General features: G+C 37.3%; 1 protein-coding gene across 2 annotated transcripts in view; it reads right to left on the bottom strand.

Annotated features, from left to right (window-relative positions):
- Positions 1 to 556: 556 nt before the first annotated feature.
- Positions 557 to 20,679, bottom strand: part of SLC25A16 (solute carrier family 25 member 16) — a 49,226-nt gene continuing 29,103 nt past the window's right edge. Inside the window, exons 5-9 of one of the 2 annotated variants that reach the window (XM_045437613.1) lie at positions 13,011 to 13,132; positions 12,585 to 12,651; positions 7,320 to 7,482; positions 3,198 to 3,266; positions 557 to 662 (exon numbers count right to left, since the gene is read on the bottom strand). In XM_045437613.1, coding sequence (XP_045293569.1) covers positions 557 to 662; positions 3,198 to 3,266; positions 7,320 to 7,482; positions 12,585 to 12,651; positions 13,011 to 13,132 — 527 coding nt within the window. Of the gene's footprint in view, positions 663 to 3,193; positions 3,267 to 7,319; positions 7,483 to 12,584; positions 12,652 to 13,010; positions 13,133 to 20,679 lie in introns of those variants that run through there. The other variant, XM_045437612.1, reaches the window with a different exon arrangement.

Below are 20,679 nucleotides of genomic sequence, written 5' to 3' on the forward strand. Positions count from 1 at the left end.
GCCAGGTGCCCCCTAAGCTACATTTTATAAACATAAAAATTCAGTTCTCATCATTCTGCTGCAATATAACCAAGCCTGTTTATTACAATAATAATAACCAATGTTAGAGTCTTTGAAAGTCATGATTATACTTAAAGCTTGGAATTAAAGCATGATAAAGCCTAATGGCAACCTCTTGAATCCCATTTTAAGTTAGTGCTACTCCCAAAAAACATTTTAAAACAGTTTCAAATAACCTAACTGATTAGCCAGCATCAGCTTAGGAATTTTTTTCAATGTTCCCAGTTATAACTTTTGGCATCAAAAAGCACGGTAAGCACTTTTGATTTGTTATGAATAAAAAAATCAAGTACTAAAATACCAGTGGTTCCTGTGACTAGGGAAATAGCCCCCTTCAAGTAATGTTCCCCTCAAAATTAAAAGAACATTTTTGTCTCCCTGTGAGAGTTTACTCAGGAAAAGAAATCACGATTTTCTTCAGTTGAGGTGAAAAAACTGCTTCATAAGTTCGTATGTTGTAAAAGCCACTGCTTGAGAGGGAATACAGCGAATGTAATTAAGAGATAAGCCACGATATAATCCTCTTCGAATTCCATGGTGTCCATAGACGTACTTCATCGTCTCCCACATGGTACTGAAAGACAATAGTTAAATGATGACACCTTTATGCCCACTGATGAGATATTTTCAGGATCCATAATAGCATTTTTAAAAGAAGTCAAAATGTCAAGGGCACCTGGGTGGCTCAGTCAGTTGAACATCTGACTTTAGCTCAAGTTATGATCTCACAGGTTCGTGACTAAGATCCCCACATAGCTCTCTGTGCTGACAGTGAGGAGCTGCTTGGGATTCTCTCTCTCTCCTTCTCTCTCTGCCCCTCCTCTACTCACCAGCTCTTCTGTCTCCCTCTCAGCCCCTCCCACACACCCTCTTTCCCTTGCCTTCAAAAATAAATAAACATTTAAAAAAAAAAGCCAAAATGTCATCTTGAATAGCTTTTGGAAAGCAAGTGTTAAAACAAGGTGAAAATGCACCATAAAACAGCAATTCATTCCAAACAAGTACAAGCATTATACACAGAATTGCCGGCTCATTAATACAATTTACTTTGTTTGGACTATGTAAAATTTACTGGCAACACTATATCATAAAAATATTTGAAATATTTATGTATTCTTTTTGAGGGATGTATGCTCAGTTGCCCATCAAGCTTCCATTTCAACTCAAGTTTTATACTACAACTAGCAGATGGTTATAGAACTAAAGGTTAAAGGACTATCAGATATAGGCAATAAAGACTTTCTAGTTTCAGTGTTCCTTCCTTTCAAACCAACATTTTGGCTTTTGCCTTTCTCTTTTGATAGGCAATCTGGACTAAAATCTTCAAAAAACCTTTTAGGCAATTCAAAGTCCTAAGCAAATGTTCTGCTCTTCCTCTGAGGAACAACACACCACCCAGAAAACAGAATGATTCTAAATCTCTACAGATTATAGAAAACTCTAGAGCTGTGCTGGGTAATGATGGTAGCCACTAGCCATACATGGTTAGTGAGCACTTAAAATGTGGCAAGTCCAAATTCAAATGTGCTGTCAGTATTAAATACACCCTGGATTTTAAACACTTAGTTTCTTTATTTTTAAAATTTTTTTTAATGTTTATTTGTTTTTGAGAGAGAGAGAGAGAGAGAGAGAGAGAGAAAGAGAGAGCCAGGAAGGGGCAGCGAGAAAGAAGGAGACACAGAATCTGAAGCAGCCTCCAGGCTCTAGCTGTCAGCACTGAGCCGGATGTGGGGCTCGAACCCACGAACCGTGAGGTCATGACTTGAGCCAAAGTCTGGGCTTAACTGACTGAGCCACCCAGGTGCCCCTCAAACACTTAGTATTAAAAAAAGGATGCAAAGTCTTGAGATGTTGAAGTGATAATATTTTTGACATACTAGGTTAAATTAAAATATTTAACTTTTTTTGAAGTTTATTTATTTAAGTAATCTCTACACCCAACATGGGGCTCAACTCACAACTCCAAAATCAAGAGTTGCATGCTCCTCACAATAAGCCAGCCGGGTGCCCCTAAATTAAAATATTTTAAAACAGTCATCTGTTTTTTTATACTTTTTTTTTTAATGTGGCTACCAGAAAATTTTAAATTATATAAGTGGCTCACATTATATTTCTATTTAACCAAGCTGCTCTAAAGTGATTTTTTAAATTTTTTTTTTTGAGAGAGAATGAGAAAGAATGCGCACAAGCACATGTGCAAGTGAGTGAAGGTGGGACAGAGACAGAGGGAGAGAGAGAATCCCAAGTGGGCTCAGAGCTGTCAGCGCAGAGTCTGACTCAGAGCTCAGTCTCCCAAACCATGAAATCATGACCTGAGCCAAAATCAAGAGTCTGACACTTGACCAACTGAGCCACCCAGGTGCCCCTAATGTAAATTTTTAACAAACTTTTAAATAATCTCTACACCCAACATGAGGCTCAAATTCAGAACCTCAGGATCAAGAGTTTCACACTCTTCCAACTGAGCCAGCCAGGTGCCCCTAAAGTGAAATTTTTAATAGGGATTGGGACTTGGGGTGCCTGGGTAGTTCAGTCAGGTAAGCGTTGGACTTCAGCTCAGGTCATTATCTCGCGGTTCGTGAGTTCAAGCCCCGCGTCAGGCTCTGTGCTGACAGCTTGGAGCCTGGAGCCTGCTTCCGATTCTGTCTCCCCCTCTCTCTCTGCCCCACCCCTGCTTGTGCTCTGTCTCTCTGTCTTTCAAAAATGAATAAACATTGGGGCGCCTGGGTGGCTCAGTTGGTTAAGCATCTGACTTTGGCTCAGGTCACGATCTCACGGTCCGTGAGTTCAAGCCCCGTGTCCGGCTCTGGGCTGATGGCTCGGAGCCTGGAGCCTGCTTCCGATTCTGTGTCTCCCTCTCTCTCTGCCCCTCCCCCGTTCATGCTCTGTCTCTCTCTGTCTCAAAAATAAATAAACGTTAAAAAAAAATTAAAAAAGAATGAATAAACATTAAATATCTATCTATCTATCTATCTATCTATATATATATGGATTGGGACTAGATTGAAAGTTTGTAAATTTACCAAAGGATACTATGGAAGATCTGAACTACTGGTAAGACCACAGTCCTATCTCTATACCTACTTTAAACATTACATTTCCTAAAGAAAATGAACAATGACAAATGGAAAACTTACAGGCACTTTTCAAATTCTGGAAGAACAGTTCCTAATTGCATTCGCCGACGAGTTACATCAAATGGGTAGCTAAAAGAAGAAAAAGGCAGAAGGATATAAAAATGATTTCTAGCATTCTATTCAACAATTATTGAATACAAAGTCCTACATGTTATTTCCCTAGGAAATAATGTGTTCTTATACCTTTATTGTTTTGTCTAATTTAGGAGTCAGGACATAAGCACATGAATACAATCAAACAGCAATAAAGAGGTCTTGCCTTTGCTTATGTGGTTCTATTGGGTTAGATGATTCTCTCTCATCACCACAATATATAGTTCATTCCTCAAGGCCAAATTCAGTGCCACTTTCTGAAGAAACAAACTGGGTATTTTTCATTGTTGGAACCCTAGGACAGGGTTTCTCAACTTTGGCACTATTGACATTTTAGGTTAGATAATTCTTAATTGTGAGGATCTATCCTATTCAATGTAGGATGTTTAAGCACATCCCTGGCCTCTACCCACTCCATGCCAATAGCATAACCCCAGCTGTGACAGCCAAAATTGTCTCCAGATATTAATAAATGTCCACTGGAGGCAAAATCACCTCTAGTTAAGAACCACTACTCTAGGGGCGCCTGGGTGGCTCAGTCAGTTAAGCGTCTGACTTTGGCTCAGGTCATGATCTCACAGTTCGTGAGTTCGAGCCCCATGTCAGGCTCTGTGCTGACAGCTCAGAGCCTGGAGCCTGCTTCAGATTCTGTGTCTCGCTCTCTCTCTCTACCCCTCCCCCGCTCACACTCTGTCTCTCTCTCTCACAAATGAACATTAAAAAATAAAAAAAAAAAGAACCACTACTCTAAAAATATTCAGCAAGCCCCCTTGTATACAGTAGACCAACAAAAAATTTTTCTTAAAGGCAAAAATTAACAATGCAGATACTGCATTTAGAGAACAGAGAAAATTCTCTTAAAAAAAAAATTTGCCCAAGGGGCACCTGGGTGTCTTAGTTGGTTGAGAGTCCAATTCTTGGTTTCAGCTCAGGTCATGATCTCACGGTTCGTGAGCCTGAGCCCCACATTGGGCTCTGTGCTGACAGTGTGGGGCCTGCTTGGGATTCTCTCTCTCTGCCCCTCCCCTGCTCATGCTCTGTTTCTCTCTCAAATTAGGTACACTTAACTAAAATAAAATAAAATAAAATAAAATAAAATAAAATAAAATAAAATGCCTGAAATGAAATATACAAAAGGAATCTCTCTTAAAAGTGGGACCCCAGGTGATTTTTTTAAATTACTTTTATTTTGCTAATATTGACTACTTGTCAATGTAGTTAAACAATTTATGTAATTTATCTCATTCCATCTTCATAATTGCATGAAATAGGTATTGTTATCCCAACATTAAGAAAATTGAATCTTACATTCTCAAGTGTCACAAAGCTGCTTTTTACTTTCCTATTCAAAGATCTCCATGGTACCTAATATATACTTAAGTGATATATGACAAAAATAATGATATACTTGTATAATTATATATATATATATGTGTGTGTATATATATATATGTGTATATATATATATATATATATATATATATATATATATATTTTGTGTGTGTGTGCAAAAAGGTGATTTTATCAAAGCATGGGGACAGGACCCGTGGGCAGGAAGAGCTGCCTATATTTATATTCATAATGAAATGTTATAATTAAAAAAACATGTGGGGCTCCTGGGGGGCTCAGTCAGTTGAGTGTCCAACTTCGGCTCAGGTCAGGATCTCATGGTTTGTGAGTTCGAGCCCTGTGTCGGGCTCTGTGCTGACAACTCGGAGCCTGGAGCCTGCTTAGGATTCTGTCTCCTTCTCTCTCTGCCCCTCCCCCATTTGTGCTCTGTCTCTCTCTGCCTCTCAGTAAAAAAAATTTTTTTAATAATTAAAAAACATGTTTTTTTAACCAAACAGCTTAAGAAATAGCATTACCAATAATTGAAGTTCTGTATGCATTTCAATAGCATCTCCAGGAATTATTTTTTAATGGGGTAGTGAGAAGAAGAAATTTTATGGGAATCAAGGGAACAAAAACCTCAGTCTGAAGGATTCAGTTTCCAAGCCGGAAAAGACGTATGTGAGTAGGAATTGGTTAGTAGAAGGGAGAGAATGTAAGAAGACAAGGTACAAGGATTAGAATACGGGAAAGAACAATGGGAAAGAAAGAAAATAGCATTCTAGGCAATGTTCTACAGTAACAAACAGTAAGACATAGTGAGTATTTGGATACGTACAATGTGAAAAATGGTTTCAAGGTATTATTAGGGCTAGAAGATTAATGGTTATCAATAACAAATAAGAAAGCTGGGAGCTGAGGATTGTCATCAAGAGGAAAAAAGGAATTAATATCTGAACTATGGAGTTTGCACTGATGGCAGAAGTCCAAGCAGAAATATCTAAGAGCTTGCTATACAGAAGTAATGGAGAGGAAGTAATGGAGAATTAAATAAAATTTGTTATCTGTGCAGAGGTGACCACTGAAACCATAAAGATAGATGAGCTATTCTACACATTTATGGGAAGAGCATAGGACTATAAAGCCAGGCTGCGCCTTAAAATATCAGCATGGATAGGAAGAAAGAGGAAGATATGAATCAGTAAGATACTTGGAAAACGTGGGGGTGGGTGGGTTGGGAAGGCAGATGGCCAAGGAGAGGTACTGTTACAAAACTGAAGGAACTAGGGGCGCCTTGGGTGGCTCAGTCGGTTGAGTGTCCGACTTGGGCTCAGGTCATGATCTCGCGGTCTGTGAGTTCAAGCCCTGCGTCCAGCTCTGTGCTGACAGCTCAGAGCCTGCAGTCGGCTTCAGATTCTGTCTCCCTAGCTCTCTGCCCCTCCCCCACTCGCACTCTGTTTCTCTCTCAAAGATAAACATTAAAAAAAATTTACAAAAACGAAGGAACTAGAACAATTGGAAGGAAGCAAAAGAACTAAGAGGGAGCCTTTGGATCTGGTAAGAGTCAATGGGTATAGAACACAGTTTAAAAAAAGAAATGAGAAAGAAAAGATTTTAAGGATCTAGATTGGAAGTGAGTAGTAGTAAAGAAAAAGGTAGGAGCAAGAGAATCAAAATAACTAGAGGTGATCATGTTTCTACAAATGCGCAAGGTTCCACAGCCAGATTGCCAAAAGTAAACCACCACCTTTTTTTCTTTACCTTCAACCTAGTATGATCTGCTTCCACACACAAGTATACGGAATCTGCTTTCACACAAGTAATCCTTGACTGTAAAATCCAATGAACACCTTACTTTTCAATACTTATATTACTTTGATTTTTCTTTTCCATTGGATACTCTTTTTCGTCTTTGTGACAATACTACATCCTGTTTTTCAGGATACTCCTCAGTCACAGAAAGCTTTTCTTCTTCTTCCTGAAAAATTCCTGCTTCTTAGTGTTCCAGCCTCTTTTTATCTCATCTACACAATCTCTCTTGGACTAGGGAAATCCTTTGAAGCTACTTTTTCAATTACAATACAGCAATCCCTTTATCTATATTCAGCAAATGTCCCAAAACCTAGTACATTGTTTGACACAAAGGAGGTCTTCAAGATTTAATGCAAGAGAAGTGACTGGGTCGCTCAGTCAGTTGGGTATCTGACTTCGGCTCAGGTGATGATCTCAGGGTTCATGAGTTCGAACTGCATCAGGCTCTCTGCTGACAGCCCAGAGCCCACTTTGGATCTTCTGTCATTTTCTCTCTCTGCCCCTCCCCCACTCGTTCCCTCTCTCTCCCTCTCTCTCTCTCTCTCTCTCCCTCTCTCTCTCTCTCTTCTCTCTCTCTCTCACAAAAATAAATAAACATTAAATATATATATATACATGAGAGGGAGCAGGGATGGGCTAAATGGGTAAGGGGCATTAAAGAATCTACTCCTGAAATCATTGCTTCACTATATGCTAACTAATTTGGATGTAAATTTTAAAAAATAAAAAATAAAGTTAAAAAAGAAAAAGATCTGCAAAGTGGTAAATATATATATATATGTATATATATATATATATATATATATAATAAAAAATAAAATGAATAATGCTGAAAATCAAGATTGAAAAACTGCAATTTGATTGGATTAAGTTAATGAAGAAACTTACGATATTGTTTGTGCTATTGCTCCAGCAACACCACCACAAAGTAAGTTTATGTGGGTTTTCAAAACTAAGACATTAGGATTGTCTGATGAAGGTCTGCCAAGAAGGGTAGGGGCATGGGAAAGCCCAACACTCTTTAAAGTACCAAAAGTAAAAAATGAAACACCTGAAAAACAAAACATAAATTCACCACGATGCTTAAGATTACATGAACCATGAAAAGATACCATTCTTTATAATAACCAATTAACTCAAAGAACAAACTATACATTTCCTGATTTCTGAAAGAAAAAGGCTTAATTAATGTTTATAAGTAACCTAAAGATAACAAGACACCTATAACAATTATCGCTATGGTTTTCATACACTTATACTTCAATTTACTGAATAAAGGCAGTAGTTGGGTATAAATGCCAACTTATATATTAATAGGATTAAGTAGTTTTCCAAGGTTTCACATCAGTAAAAGTTAAATTCATGATTAATAATTACAAGTAAATACTACAACTTAAATTCACAATAACAATGATGGTGATAAGATACAAACAAAACATTCAGAAGTGACAAAAAATTGTTATTTTAACTCAGTGCCTAATTTTGTCTCCAAGGAAGAGTGGTAACCATGAGATAAATGTTCATATTGAATCACAAAACACATGAAATCTAGTAAATATTAAATTATCAATAATATGCACTTAGTGCTTGCTGAACATTTATGATTGCATAATAGACCCATTAAAGTCTTACATTAACAAAATCAAGAATAGAATTCAAGCAATCCTATCAACTAAGCATTATTCAAGATACCTTGATATCTATTAAATTTTAAAATATATTTAAAATGTACTTGATGCTTAATAAGAAATAAGCACTAACAAAAATTTAGTCTAGGAGAATACCTCAATATATGCATTTATTCCTTATACAAAATTCTTATAACTTTATAGTATTTTGAAATAACAGTATACAATTTTAGAATATTCATACACTTTTATATATTCATACACTAAAGACTGAATCTAAAATCTGAAAAAGTTCACAATGGTGAAATTCGTAGCAAATTAAATGTAAGTTAAAAAAATTAGAAATACCTAAATAATGTGGAATAGTATTCAGTGAAAATATGACACAACTAATAAAATGATCTTTGTGAAGAGTACAGATATATGTGAAAAATGTTTGGGAAATGGGGAAAAATTAAGAAACAAAATTATATATATACTATAACTAGGTTAAAATATATTTTAAAAACAAAAAACTTAGAAACAGAGGAAAATAAGACCAAAAAATTAAAGAGTTCTTCTTCCAGCATAATGGCAATCTAGGTATTCTGAATGACTTTGTCATTGCTACAGGTCTTGCAAAAAGAATGAGAAAGTCTCCGAGAACCCCAGCACCACCACCTTCTAAAAACAGAAGCTGGAGCTCATTTGGGAGTTGTGGGCCCATGAAAGAAGTGAAGTGACTTTTCATATTGATGCCAATAGCAGCAAAGCTATTGAGATGCATCTTGCTATTGGGTCTACAGAAGATGGAATCACTGGGTCTGAAACTCAGAGATTCAGATCAAGTAATGGGTTCATAATTAAAGACCACCGACATAGGAGGAGGCAAATAAATTTATACATTTATAATAGAGCAGGTAAGAGTTAGGCAAAATAAGTGAACAAGGAAGAAATATTTTATTTATTTATTTTTTTTTTTTATAAATTTTTTTTTTCAACATTTATTTATTTTTGGGACAGAGAGAGACAGAGTATGAACGGGGGAGGGGCAGAGAGAGAGGGAGACACAGAATCGGAAACAGGCTCCAGGCTCTGAGCCATCAGCCCAGAGCCCGACGCGGGGCTCGAACTCACGGACCGCGAGATCGTGACCTGGCTGAAGTCGGACGCTTAACCGACTGCGCCACCCAGGCGCCCCAGGAAGAAATATTTTAAAACATAAAAAAGAAAAGCCTCGGGTGGAAATCAAATAGCAAGGTACAGAAACAAGTACAAATGTATCAATAATCACAATAACTATCAGGTGAACTAATTGGCAACTAAAGATTTTACAGACCAGATTTTTAACAATATCCAGTTATATAATGATTTCAAAAGAAATACCTAAAACATAAAGATATGAGAAAGTAAAAAATAAAAGGATGAAAAAAGATATACTAGGCAAATATTAACTTGGATCTGTCCAAAAGCTAATTATAAGTTAAGGGGAGGGGGCAGGGATTTGAACAATGATAATATACTAGATGATATTAAGAAACTTTTTTATGGGCACCTGGGTGACTCAGTTGGTTAAGGGTCCAACTCTTGGTTTTGGCTCAGGTCATGATCTCACGGTCCATGAGCTTGAGCCCCACATCGGGGCTCTGTGCTGACAAGCAGAGCCTGCTTGGGATTCTCTCTCTCCCTCTCTCTCTCTCTGCCCCTCCACTCACGCTCTCTCTCTCAAAGTAAATAAATAAACTTAAAAAATATTTTTAAAGTTCATAATAGTGTGTGGTTATGCTTTTTAAAAAAGCATAGAGAGGCACCTGGGTGGCTCAATTGGTTAGGTGTCCCACTTTGGCTCAGGTCATGATCTCACAGTTAGTGGATTCGAGCACCACATCTGGCTCTGGGCTGACAGCCTGGAGCCTGCTTCAGATTCTGTTTCTCCCTCTCTCTCTGCCCCTTCCCCACTCGTGCTCTGTCTCTCTCTCAAAAATAAATAAAACATTTAAAAAATAAAATAAAAAAATTAAAAAGCATAGAGAGCTGAATACGGAGATACTGTGGAGTTACTTTAAAACAATTTGGAATGAGGGGCGCCTGGGTGGCTCAGTCGGTTAACCGTCCAACTTCAACTCAGGTCATGATCTCGCGGTCCGTGAGTTCGAGCCCCCGTCGGGCTCTGGGCTGATGGCTCAGAGCCTGGAGCCTGGTTCAGATTCTGTGTCTCCCTCTCTCTCTCTGCCCCTCCCCCGTTCATGCTCTGTCTCTCTCTGTCTCAAAAAAAAAATAAACGTTAAAAAATTTTTTTTTAAAAAAACAAAACAATTTGGAATGAGAGTGGAGGGAGTACTTAAGGGCACAGATGAAACAAGATTGGTCCTGAGTTGATCACTTTTGAAGATAGGTCATAGGTGCATGGTGGCTCATTATACTATTGTCTACTTTTGTATACATTTCAAAATTTCCAAATTTTAAGAAAAAACAATTAATAAAATAATAAACTCATGGGATGCAGCTGAAGCATGATGGCGGGGCGGGGGGGTGGGTAGGAAGCCCACATTAGGAATAAAAAAACCCAAAGGTTGAAAATGAAACAGGTAAGCATCCAACTGAAGAATAAACATGACGAAGAAGGAGATGATTAAGAAATGAACAAGAATCAATGAAAGGTAAAATAAAGGTAGACTAGAGAAAAACACAAGCCAAAATTGATTCTTTGCAAAATCAAATAACTGATCAAAAAAAAAAAAAAAAAGTGAAAAAAGGAGCATGGCAATAGAGTAGATGTCAAAATGATATGAAGAAATAAGGGAAATCTTTTGCTAAAAAATTGAAAATTAATCCAAAAAGGTCAAATTCAAAATGGTAAAGAAAGGCATGAATTACCAAAAATGGTTCACAAAAGATAAAAAATCTGAATGGTCCTACAACCATTTAAGAAGTTAAACCAGTATTAAAAAAATCACCCACAAAGAAAACTTTCAAGAAACAGATAATTCTAATCATCTTATAGAGATGGAAGATGAGGAAATACTCTACAACTCATTTATGAGACTTATATAACCTTGATACCCAAACCACACTTCTCTCTTTTTTTTTAATGTTTATTTTTGAGAGAGAGAGAAACAACGTGCCAGCAGGGGAGGGGCAGAGAAAGGGAGACACAGAATCCGAAGCAGGCTCCAGGTTCCGAGCTGTCAGCACTTAGGCCAAAGCTGGAACTCATGAACGGGGAGATCATGATCTGAGCCGAAGTCAGATGCTTAACCAACTGAGCCACCCAGGTGCCCCTAGATGTATAACTTCTAAAGACAATTAGCAAACTTAATCCAACAGGATATAAAAAAGTCATTATGTCATAGCCAATTTGACTTGATCTTAGAACATCTATTAATATCATTTATCATAATAACATATTAAAGGAGAAAGCTATATGATTACCTCCATAAATGCAGGCGAGGGTGTCTGATAAAATTCAACACCAAATCAGATAAAAATTCTTAGCAAAACTTCCTTAACATCATAAATGAACATTAAACTAAATGAAGAAGTATTACAAACAGTCCCTTTAAAATAATTAATGAGCCAAAATGCCTACTATCATCACTTCTATTCACTGCTGCACTGTAGGTCCTTAGCATAGTACAGTAAGTGAAGATAAACATAAATAAATAAGGAAATAAGGATTAGAATGTAAATAAGAAAAAGACACCATGTGGACAGGATACGATTGCCCACATAGGAAACCCAAAACATCTGCAAGTAACACAGTGGCTGGCTATGATACCAACAAGTAGGATAATGGCTAGCTATAAAATCATAAAATTAAATCAAGTAATAAACTAAAAATGTAATTTTCTAAAAGACACAACACAGCTTACATGGTATCTATAAATATATCTAACAAAAATGTCCTGGAACTGTATAAAATTTCATTCAAAATCCCAACAAGTGTTTTTGTGCAACTTCAAAATGGATTTTAAAATGTGCAGGAGGGGCGCCTGGGTGGCGCAGTCGGTTAAGCGTCCGACTTCAGCCGGGTCGCGATCTCGCGGTCCGTGAGTTCGAGCCCCGCGTCGGGCTCTGGGCTGATGGCTCAGAGCCTGGAGCCTGTTTCCGATTCTGTGTCTCCCTCTCTCTCTGCCCCTCCCCCATTCATGCTCTGTCTCTCTCTGTCCCAAAAATAAATAAACGTTGAAAAAAAAAATTAAAAAAAAAAATGTGCAGGAAACAGAATATCTATAGTTCCTACATTCCTGGAAAAAAAAAAAAAAAAAAGCATAAGGTAAATGGACTTGTCCTACCAAATATAAAGAGTGCATAAAACTGCACTTTATTCTTATTTTTAGAAGTAGCACTGGAAAAAAAAAAAAAAAGCAGTAGCACTGTAGATCACTGGGGAAAGGAGGGACTATGGTGCTGGGTCAAATGCTTATCCTTAGGGAGGAAAGAAATAATTCCTGAAGGAATTGGGGCTTAAATACAAAATGCTACAATTTAAAAATCATTCTTAGAAAAAAATGAAAGATCAAGATTCTGCCAAATTTGAAAATACCTGCATATGGAGCCATTCCTAATATAGTGGGCATCAGTCCTCTGTAAAATCCAAGGAAACCACCTTCCTTTTGAATGAAGAAAAAGTAGAAGTGAGATTACATTGTGTTTATTATGATAAACATCAAAAAGCAAAACCATACATTACAATGAAAAAATTATTCTGGGACCCAACCTGAAACACAAATGTGTCACAATCATTATTAACATCAATAACTATAAATAAAATAGCTTATATAACTTTCACAATATTTTTCTAAATATATAAGGACACATTATAAGGGCACCTGACTGGCTCAGTCAGTAGACCTTGTGACTCTTGGTCTTAGAGTCATGAGTTCAAGCCCCATGTTGGGCATAAAACTCACATGATTAAAAAAAAAAAAAAAAAGACACAATATAAACAAGAAAAGTAAATGTGAAATACCTTTGCATAAATTGTTTTGAATGCATGAATAATTCCTGTATAAGTGTGTTCCCCTTTCACCTGGAATGCTAGGCGTACTCTAACCATGTCAAGTGGGTAGGTACAGATAACTGCTGTCATACCTGAAAAAAAAAAAAAGGAGAAACTTAAAAATGTAATAGAAAATATATATCTCTTTCCGATCATTAGTAGTGCTCTCAAAATATACTTATGATGAAAACCCAATGCAATCGAAAGTGATATTACTTATAGAATTAAATCATAATATTATCAGTTGAAAAACAACCTTGCAAGCAAAAGGTCAGTTTGTAAACTCTTTCAAAATTCTTCCCACTGTGAAGTTATATTATTAACACCAAAACAGTGCAGTGTAGGTGTATGATGAGCATTTTTTTTTAATTCTATTTCTTGTCTATTTCCAGGAAAGATACCAGGAAGGAAAAACTATCTCCTAGCACTAGGCAAGATATTTCACTTTTTATGTATTATCTCTAATCCTAAAATGAAGAGATGTTTACCTATCAAAGGAATTTTTTTAAGTTTATTTTTTATTTATTTTGAAAGAGAGAGATATACAAGTACTTTGGATTATAAGCATGTTTCCAGAAGGAATTATGCTTACAAACCAAGGTTTTACTCTCTGTGTGTGTGTGTGTGTGTGTGTGTGTGTGTGTGTGTATTATCGTCTTCTTTATCCATTCATCTATTGATGGACACTTGGGCTGCTCCCCTAAGTTGGCTATTGTAAATAATGCTGTAATAAACGTAGGGGTGCATCGTCCTTTCAAATTAATGTCTTTGTATTGTTAGGGTAAATATGCAATAGTGGAATTACTGGATCATATAATAATTCTATTTTTAATTTTTTCAGGAACCTCCATGAGGTCTGCAACAGTGGCTGCACCAGTTTTCATTCCCATCAACAGTGCATAAGGGTTCCTTTTTCTCCACATCCCTGCCAATGTTGTTTTTGTTTGTTTGTTTATTTGTTTTTGAGAGAGAGCAATAGAGAGAGAACGTGTGCACATGTCAGGGAGGGGCAGAGAGAAAGGGAGATAGAATCCCAAGCAGGCTCTGCACTGTCAGCGTACAGCCTGATGTGGGGCTTGAATTCAAGAACCCACGAACCATGAGATCATTACCTGCCGAAGTCAAGAGTTGAACTTTTTTTTTTAATGTTTGTTTATTTTTGAGAGAGGAAGACAGACAAAGCATGAGTGGGGAAGGGGCAGAGAGAGAAGGAGACATAGAATCCGAAGCAGGCTCCAGACTCTGCACTGAGAGCAGAGAGCCTGATGCAGGGCTGGAACTCACGAACCATGATCATGACCTGAGCCGAAGTCAGATGCTTCACCGACTGAGCCACCCAGGCGCCCCAAGAGTTGAACTCTTAACCAGTGACTGAGCCACCCAGGTGCTGCTCTTGAGTTTTTTATTTTAGCCATTCTGACAAATGTGAGGTGATATCTCATTGTGGTTTTGATTAGCATTTCCCTGATGATGAATGATGTTGAGCATCTTTTCATGTGTCCATTGGCCATCTGTATGTCTTCTTCCAAGAAATGTCTGTTCATGTCTTCTGTCCATTTTTTAATTAGATTATTTGGTGTGTTTTTTGTGTTGAGTTGTATCGGTTCTTTATGTATTTTGGATACTAACCCTTTATTGGATATATCATTTGCAAATATCTTCTCCCATTCAGTAGGTTGTTTTAGTTTTGTTGATAGTTTACTGTGCAGAAGCTTTTTATTTTATTGTTTATTGTTTTTAATTTTATTTTTAAGTGATCTCCACACCCAACATGGAGCTCAAACTCACAATCCCAAGATCAAGAGTCACAGGCTCTATGGACTGTGCCAGCTAGGTGCCCCCAAAAGCTTTTTATTTTGATGTACTCTCAATAGTTTATTTTTGATTTTGTAAGAATCTTCTATTTTTGTAAAATACCAAAGAAATGTATGTTCAGTGTAGAAAAATTTTAAAAAATAGATAATGAAAATTAAATATATACATATTCATCCACCAGTAATAACCACCTACATATATAATATCCCAAACCCTTATATATGTGCATTTACACATGTAAACACACGCCCATGTATATATTATGATAATAGTATAATTCTGGGATAGCTGGCTGGCTCATTCAGGAGAGCACTTGACTCTTGATCTTCAGGTCATGAGTTTAAGCCCCACTTTGGGTGTAGAGATTACTAAAAAATAAAAAAAGTAAATTTAAAAAATAATTTTAATATGTAATTCTATTTTGTAGTCAATTTTTCTACTGTATGTTATATTATGAACATCTTCCCATGTGAGAAAAACATCACCTGGATGTATCAAAATGTATTAAAACAATCCTCTTAGACATTTAGGTTGTCTAACCTAATTTGATATATGCTCCATTATTTGTTATATGATATTGTAATAGTGAACAAGGTTTTGGTAAATGATTTTATAACTAAATATTTTTGTGCATCCTTATCCTTTCATTATGGATAAATTCCTAAATTAGAATTATTAGGTCAAAGAGTAAGGCTTTTTTTTTTTTCCCCAAATTCCACTAGTTAACATATGGTAAAATTGGTTTCAGGTGTAAAAGAGTAAGGCTTTTAATAGAAAAATTGTCTTCCAGAAAGATTGTTTCAATTTATAATGTCAGTCATTGGAATAAAAGTCCTATTTTCCTGACTTCTCAGAGTATTAGATAATTATTAGACAATCAGAATATTCAATTATTGGATAATTTCCCCAACATTTCATGGACAAAAAGCATTCTGTGTTATTTTGCCTTCTTTCTCATTTGACTTTTTATCTCTTTTTTTTTTTTCCTTGAGGTGTTATAACTTTATTTGACACTCAGTTGTCAGTTCTCATCCACATTTTTGTTTGGATAGATTTTTTATTTTTTTTTTTAATTTTTTTTTTTCAACGTTTATTTTATTTTTGGGACAGAGAGAGACAGAGCATGAACGGGGGAGGGGCAGAGAGAGAGGGAGACACAGAATCGGAAACAGGCTCCAGGCTCTGAGCCATCAGCCCAGAGCCCGACGCGGGGCTCGAACTCACGGACCGCGAGATCGTGACCTGGCTGAAGTCGGATGCTTAACCGACTGCGCCACCCAGGCGCCCCTGGATAGATTTTTTAAAAGTGGTGACAGATTTTTGAAAGTGGTTACCTGCTTGTTACCTAGGTAACCAACACCTATAGCTTCTTTGATGAATCTTCATCCTCGTTACAGCTTCTGAACAACCTCACTTGAATACAGTGTGAGGGACATTCCTCATTCTTTTGGCCCAGACAGTTTTGTTGGGCCTAATGTCAATGTGTACATCTGGAGTTCCCATTTCCTTCAGGGAAAATTTCTGGATCTCTATGAGTACATGAGGCACATGCTTCCTGAAGGCTACTCCATGATGTACTTGTGGATGGTAAGGTGTGTTCTCTGGTCACTACCTTGTAGTCAGCAGAACAGCCTTATTTTCACCATCCCTCTTTGCAGAGCCGTTCTGGGCCCAGGTTGGGAAGGGAGAGTGCAAGGTATTGTCATGACTTCCTTTTCCTACATAGGCTTTTTTTTTTTTTTTTTAAGATTTTATTTTTAAGTAATCTCTACACCCAACTTGGGGCTCAAGCTTAACAATTCTGAGATCAAGGGTCATACATTCCACCAACTGAGCCAGCCAGGCATGCCCAGGCTTTTAATACTACCTTTTAAATAAGATAAGTTCATCTTTTTATTAGTCTTAACAAATAAAAATAAAACTTTTATGCCACAACTTTGACTCAGATTAGCCAACAATGTAAAAGTGATTTTATTTAATTTCCATTTTCTTGCCCTAATTTAACTTACAATTTTTTTTAATGTTTATTTGTTTTTGATAGAACATAAGGGGGGAGGAGAAGAGAGAGAGAGGGAGACACAGAATCTGAAGCAGGCTCCAGGCTCTGAGCTGTTAGCACAGAGCCAGACACAGGGCTCGAACCCACAGACCACAAGATCATGAGCTGAACTGCAGTCGGTTGCCCAACTGATTGAGCCACTCAGGCGTCCCACCCTAATTTAACTTTTTAGTTTTAAATTATTTTTTAGTATCTGTTTAATATTATTTAATAGACCTACATATCTTACCCCATTTACTTAGCAAATGCTACTGTAATTTTGCATCCATTTTTTATCAGCACACACCTAAATCTATACTAACTTTCAAAGCTTCCACTGCTCTCTAAAAAAAAATCTACATCAGTTCGCCATCCTTATACAGGAGTTGGAAAAGAGTGTTCTTACGTTATTATCTAGGTAACTTTCATAGCATTTCTACCTAGATGATTAAAACATTACCTGAGCTAAAAACCTACACAGCTAATATACAGGTAATATTTCAATGCAAACACACGCAACCCTTAGTTCTCTCTTGAGAATGACAAAAATTAAATTCCTTTAGACAATGAAGGGAAAGTCAATTTGAATAATATGTGAAGTAATGGAATTTAATTTATAATTTGAGAGAGAGAGAGTACGTGAGCGGGGAGAGGGGCAGAGAGAGAGAATCTTAAGTAGGCTTCATGCTCAGCTCAGAACCCAACAAGAGGCTTGATCCCACAACTCTGGGATCATGACCCGAGCCAAAATCAAGAGAAAGACACTCAACCAACGGAGCCACCCAGGTGCCTCTGGAATTTAATTTAAACACAAGCAGTATTTTGGATCAAGATTAGCCTAATGATGGTCTGAACAGGTTAGACTCATACAAGAAAGGTTGATCTATTTTTTTTTATTTTTTTTAATGGTTATTTTTTTTGAGAGTGAGACAGCATGAGTGGGGAAGGGGCAGAGAGAGAGGGAGACACAGAATCTGAAGCAGGCTCCAAGCTCTGATCTGTCAGCACAGAGCCCAAGGTGGGGTCTGAACCCACAAACTGTGAGATCATGACCTGAGCCAAAGTCGGACGCTTAACTGACTAAGCCACCCAGGTGCCCCAGGCTGATCTATTTTTTTAAACTTTATTTATTTATTTTTTTAATATGAAATTTATTGTCAAATTGGTTTCCATACAACACCCAATGCTCCTCCCAACAGGTGTCCTCCTCAATGCCCATCACCCACTTTCCCCTCCCTCTCACCCCCCCATCAACCCTCAGTTTATTCTCAGTTTTCAAGAGTCTCTTATGGTTTGCCTCCTTCCCTCTCTGTAACTTTTTTTCCCCCTTCCCCTCCCCCATGGTCTTCTGTTAAGTTTCTCAGGATCCACATAAGAGTGAAAACATATGTCTTTCTCTGTATGACTTAGTTCACTTAGCATAACACTCTCCAGTTCCATCCATGTTGCTACAGAAAGCCATATTACATTCTTTCTCATTGCCAAGTAGTATTGCATCGTGTATATAAACCACAATTTCTTTATCTATTCATCCGTTGATGGACATTTAGGCTCTTTCCATAATTTGGCTATTGTTGAAAGTGCTGCTATAAACATTGGAGTACAAGTGCCCCCATGCATCAGCACTCCTATATCCCTTGGGTAAATTCCTAGCAGTGCTATTGCTGGGTCATAGGGTGAATCTATTTTTAATTTTTTGAGGAACCTCCACACTGTTTTCCAGAGCAGCTGCACCAGTTTGCATTCCCACCAACAGTGCAGGAGGGTTCTCATTTCTCCACATCCTCTCCAGCACCTATAGTCTCCTGATTTGTTCATTTTAGCCACTCTGACTGGCATGAGGTGATATCTCAATGTGGTTTTGATTTGTATTTCCCTGATGAGGAGTGACGTTGAGCATCGAAAAGTTTCATGTGCCTGTTGGCCATCTGGATGTCTTCTTTAGAGAAGCGTCTATTCATGTCTTCTGCCCATTTTTTCACTGGATTATTTGTGTTTCGGGTGTGGAGTTTGGTGAGTTCTTTATAGATTTTGGATACTAGCCCTTTGTCCGATAGGTCATTTGCAAATGTCTTTTCCCATTCCGTTGGTTGCCTTTTAGTTTTGTCGATTGTTTCCTTTGCTGTGCAGAAGCTTTTTATCTTCATGAGGTCCCAATAGTTCATTTTTTCTTTTAATTCCCTTGCCTTCGGAGATGTGTCAAGTAAGAAATTCCTGCGGCTGAGGTCAAAGAGGATTTTTCCTGCTTTCTCCTCTAGGGTTTTGATGGTTTCCAGTCTCATATTCAGGTCCTTTATCCATTTTGAGTTTATTTTTGTGAATGGTGAAAGAAAGTGGTCTAGTATCATTCTTCTGCATGTTGCTGTCCAGTTCTCCCAGCACCATTTGTTAAAGAGACTGTCTTTTTTCCATTGGATATTCTTTCCTGCTTTGTCAAAGATGAGTTGGCCATACTTTTGTGGGTCCAATTCTGGAGTCTCTATTCTATTCCATTGGTCTGTGTGTCTGTTTTTGTGCCAATACCATGCTGTCTTGGTGATTACAGCTTTGTAGTAGAGGCTAAAGTCTGGGATTGTGATGCCTCCCACTTTGGTCTTCTTCAAAATTACTTTGGCTATTCAGGGTCTTTTGTGGTTCCATACAAATTTTAGGATTGCTTGTTTTAGCGTCGAGAAGAATGCTGGTGCAATTTTGATTGGGATTGCATTAATGTGTAGATTGCTTTGGGTAGTATTGACATTAACAATATTTATTCTTCCAATCCATGAGCACGGAATGTTTTTCCATTTCTTTGTATCTTCTTCAATTTCCTTCATAAGCGTTCTATAGTTTTCAGCATACAGATCTTTTACATCTTTGGTTAGGTTTATTGCCAGGTATTTTATGATTCTTGGTGCAACTGTGAATGGGATCAGTTTCTTTATTTGTCTTTCTGTTGCTTCATTATTAGTGTATAAGAATGCAACTGATTTCTGTACATTAATTTTGTATCCTCTGACTTTGCTGAATTCATGTATCAGTTCTAGCAGACTTTTGGTGGAATCTATCATGTTTTCCATGTATAATATCATGTCATCTGCCAAAAGTGAAAGCTTGACTTCATCTTTGCCAATTTTGATGCTTTTGATTTCCTTTTGTTGTCTGACTGCTGATGCTAGCACTTCCAACACTATGTTAAACAACAGCGGTGAGGGTGGACATCCCTGTTGTGTTCCTGATCTCAGGGGGAAAGCTCTCAGTTTTTCCCCATTGAGGATGATATTAGCTGTGGGCTTTTCATAAATGGCTTTTATGATGTTTAAGTATGTTCCTTCTTTTTTTTTTAATTTATTTTTTAACTTTATTTTTTATGTTTTAAAATTTACATCCAAATTAGTTAGTATATAGTGAAGCAATGATTTCAGTAGATTCCTTGATGCCCCTTACCCACTTATCCCATCCCCCTTCCCATAACCCCTCCAGCAACCCTCAGTTTCTTTTCCATACTAATGAGTCTCCTTTGTTTTGTCCCCCTCCCTGTTTTTATATATTTTTTTGTTTTCCTTCCCTTATGTTCATCTGTTTTGTCTCTTAAAGTCCTCATATGAGTGAAGTCATATGATTTTTGTCTTTCTCTGACTAATTTCACTTAGCATAATACCCTCCAGTTCCATCCATGTAGTTGCAAATGGCAAGATTTCATTCTTTTTGATTGCCGAGTAATACTCCATTGTATATAAATACCACATCTTCTTTATCCATTCATCCATTAATGGACGTTTGGGCTCTTTCCATTAAGTATGTTCC

This window comes from Leopardus geoffroyi, chromosome D2, assembly GCF_018350155.1.
Source record: "Leopardus geoffroyi isolate Oge1 chromosome D2, O.geoffroyi_Oge1_pat1.0, whole genome shotgun sequence".
Classification (NCBI taxonomy): domain Eukaryota; kingdom Metazoa; phylum Chordata; class Mammalia; order Carnivora; family Felidae; genus Leopardus; species Leopardus geoffroyi.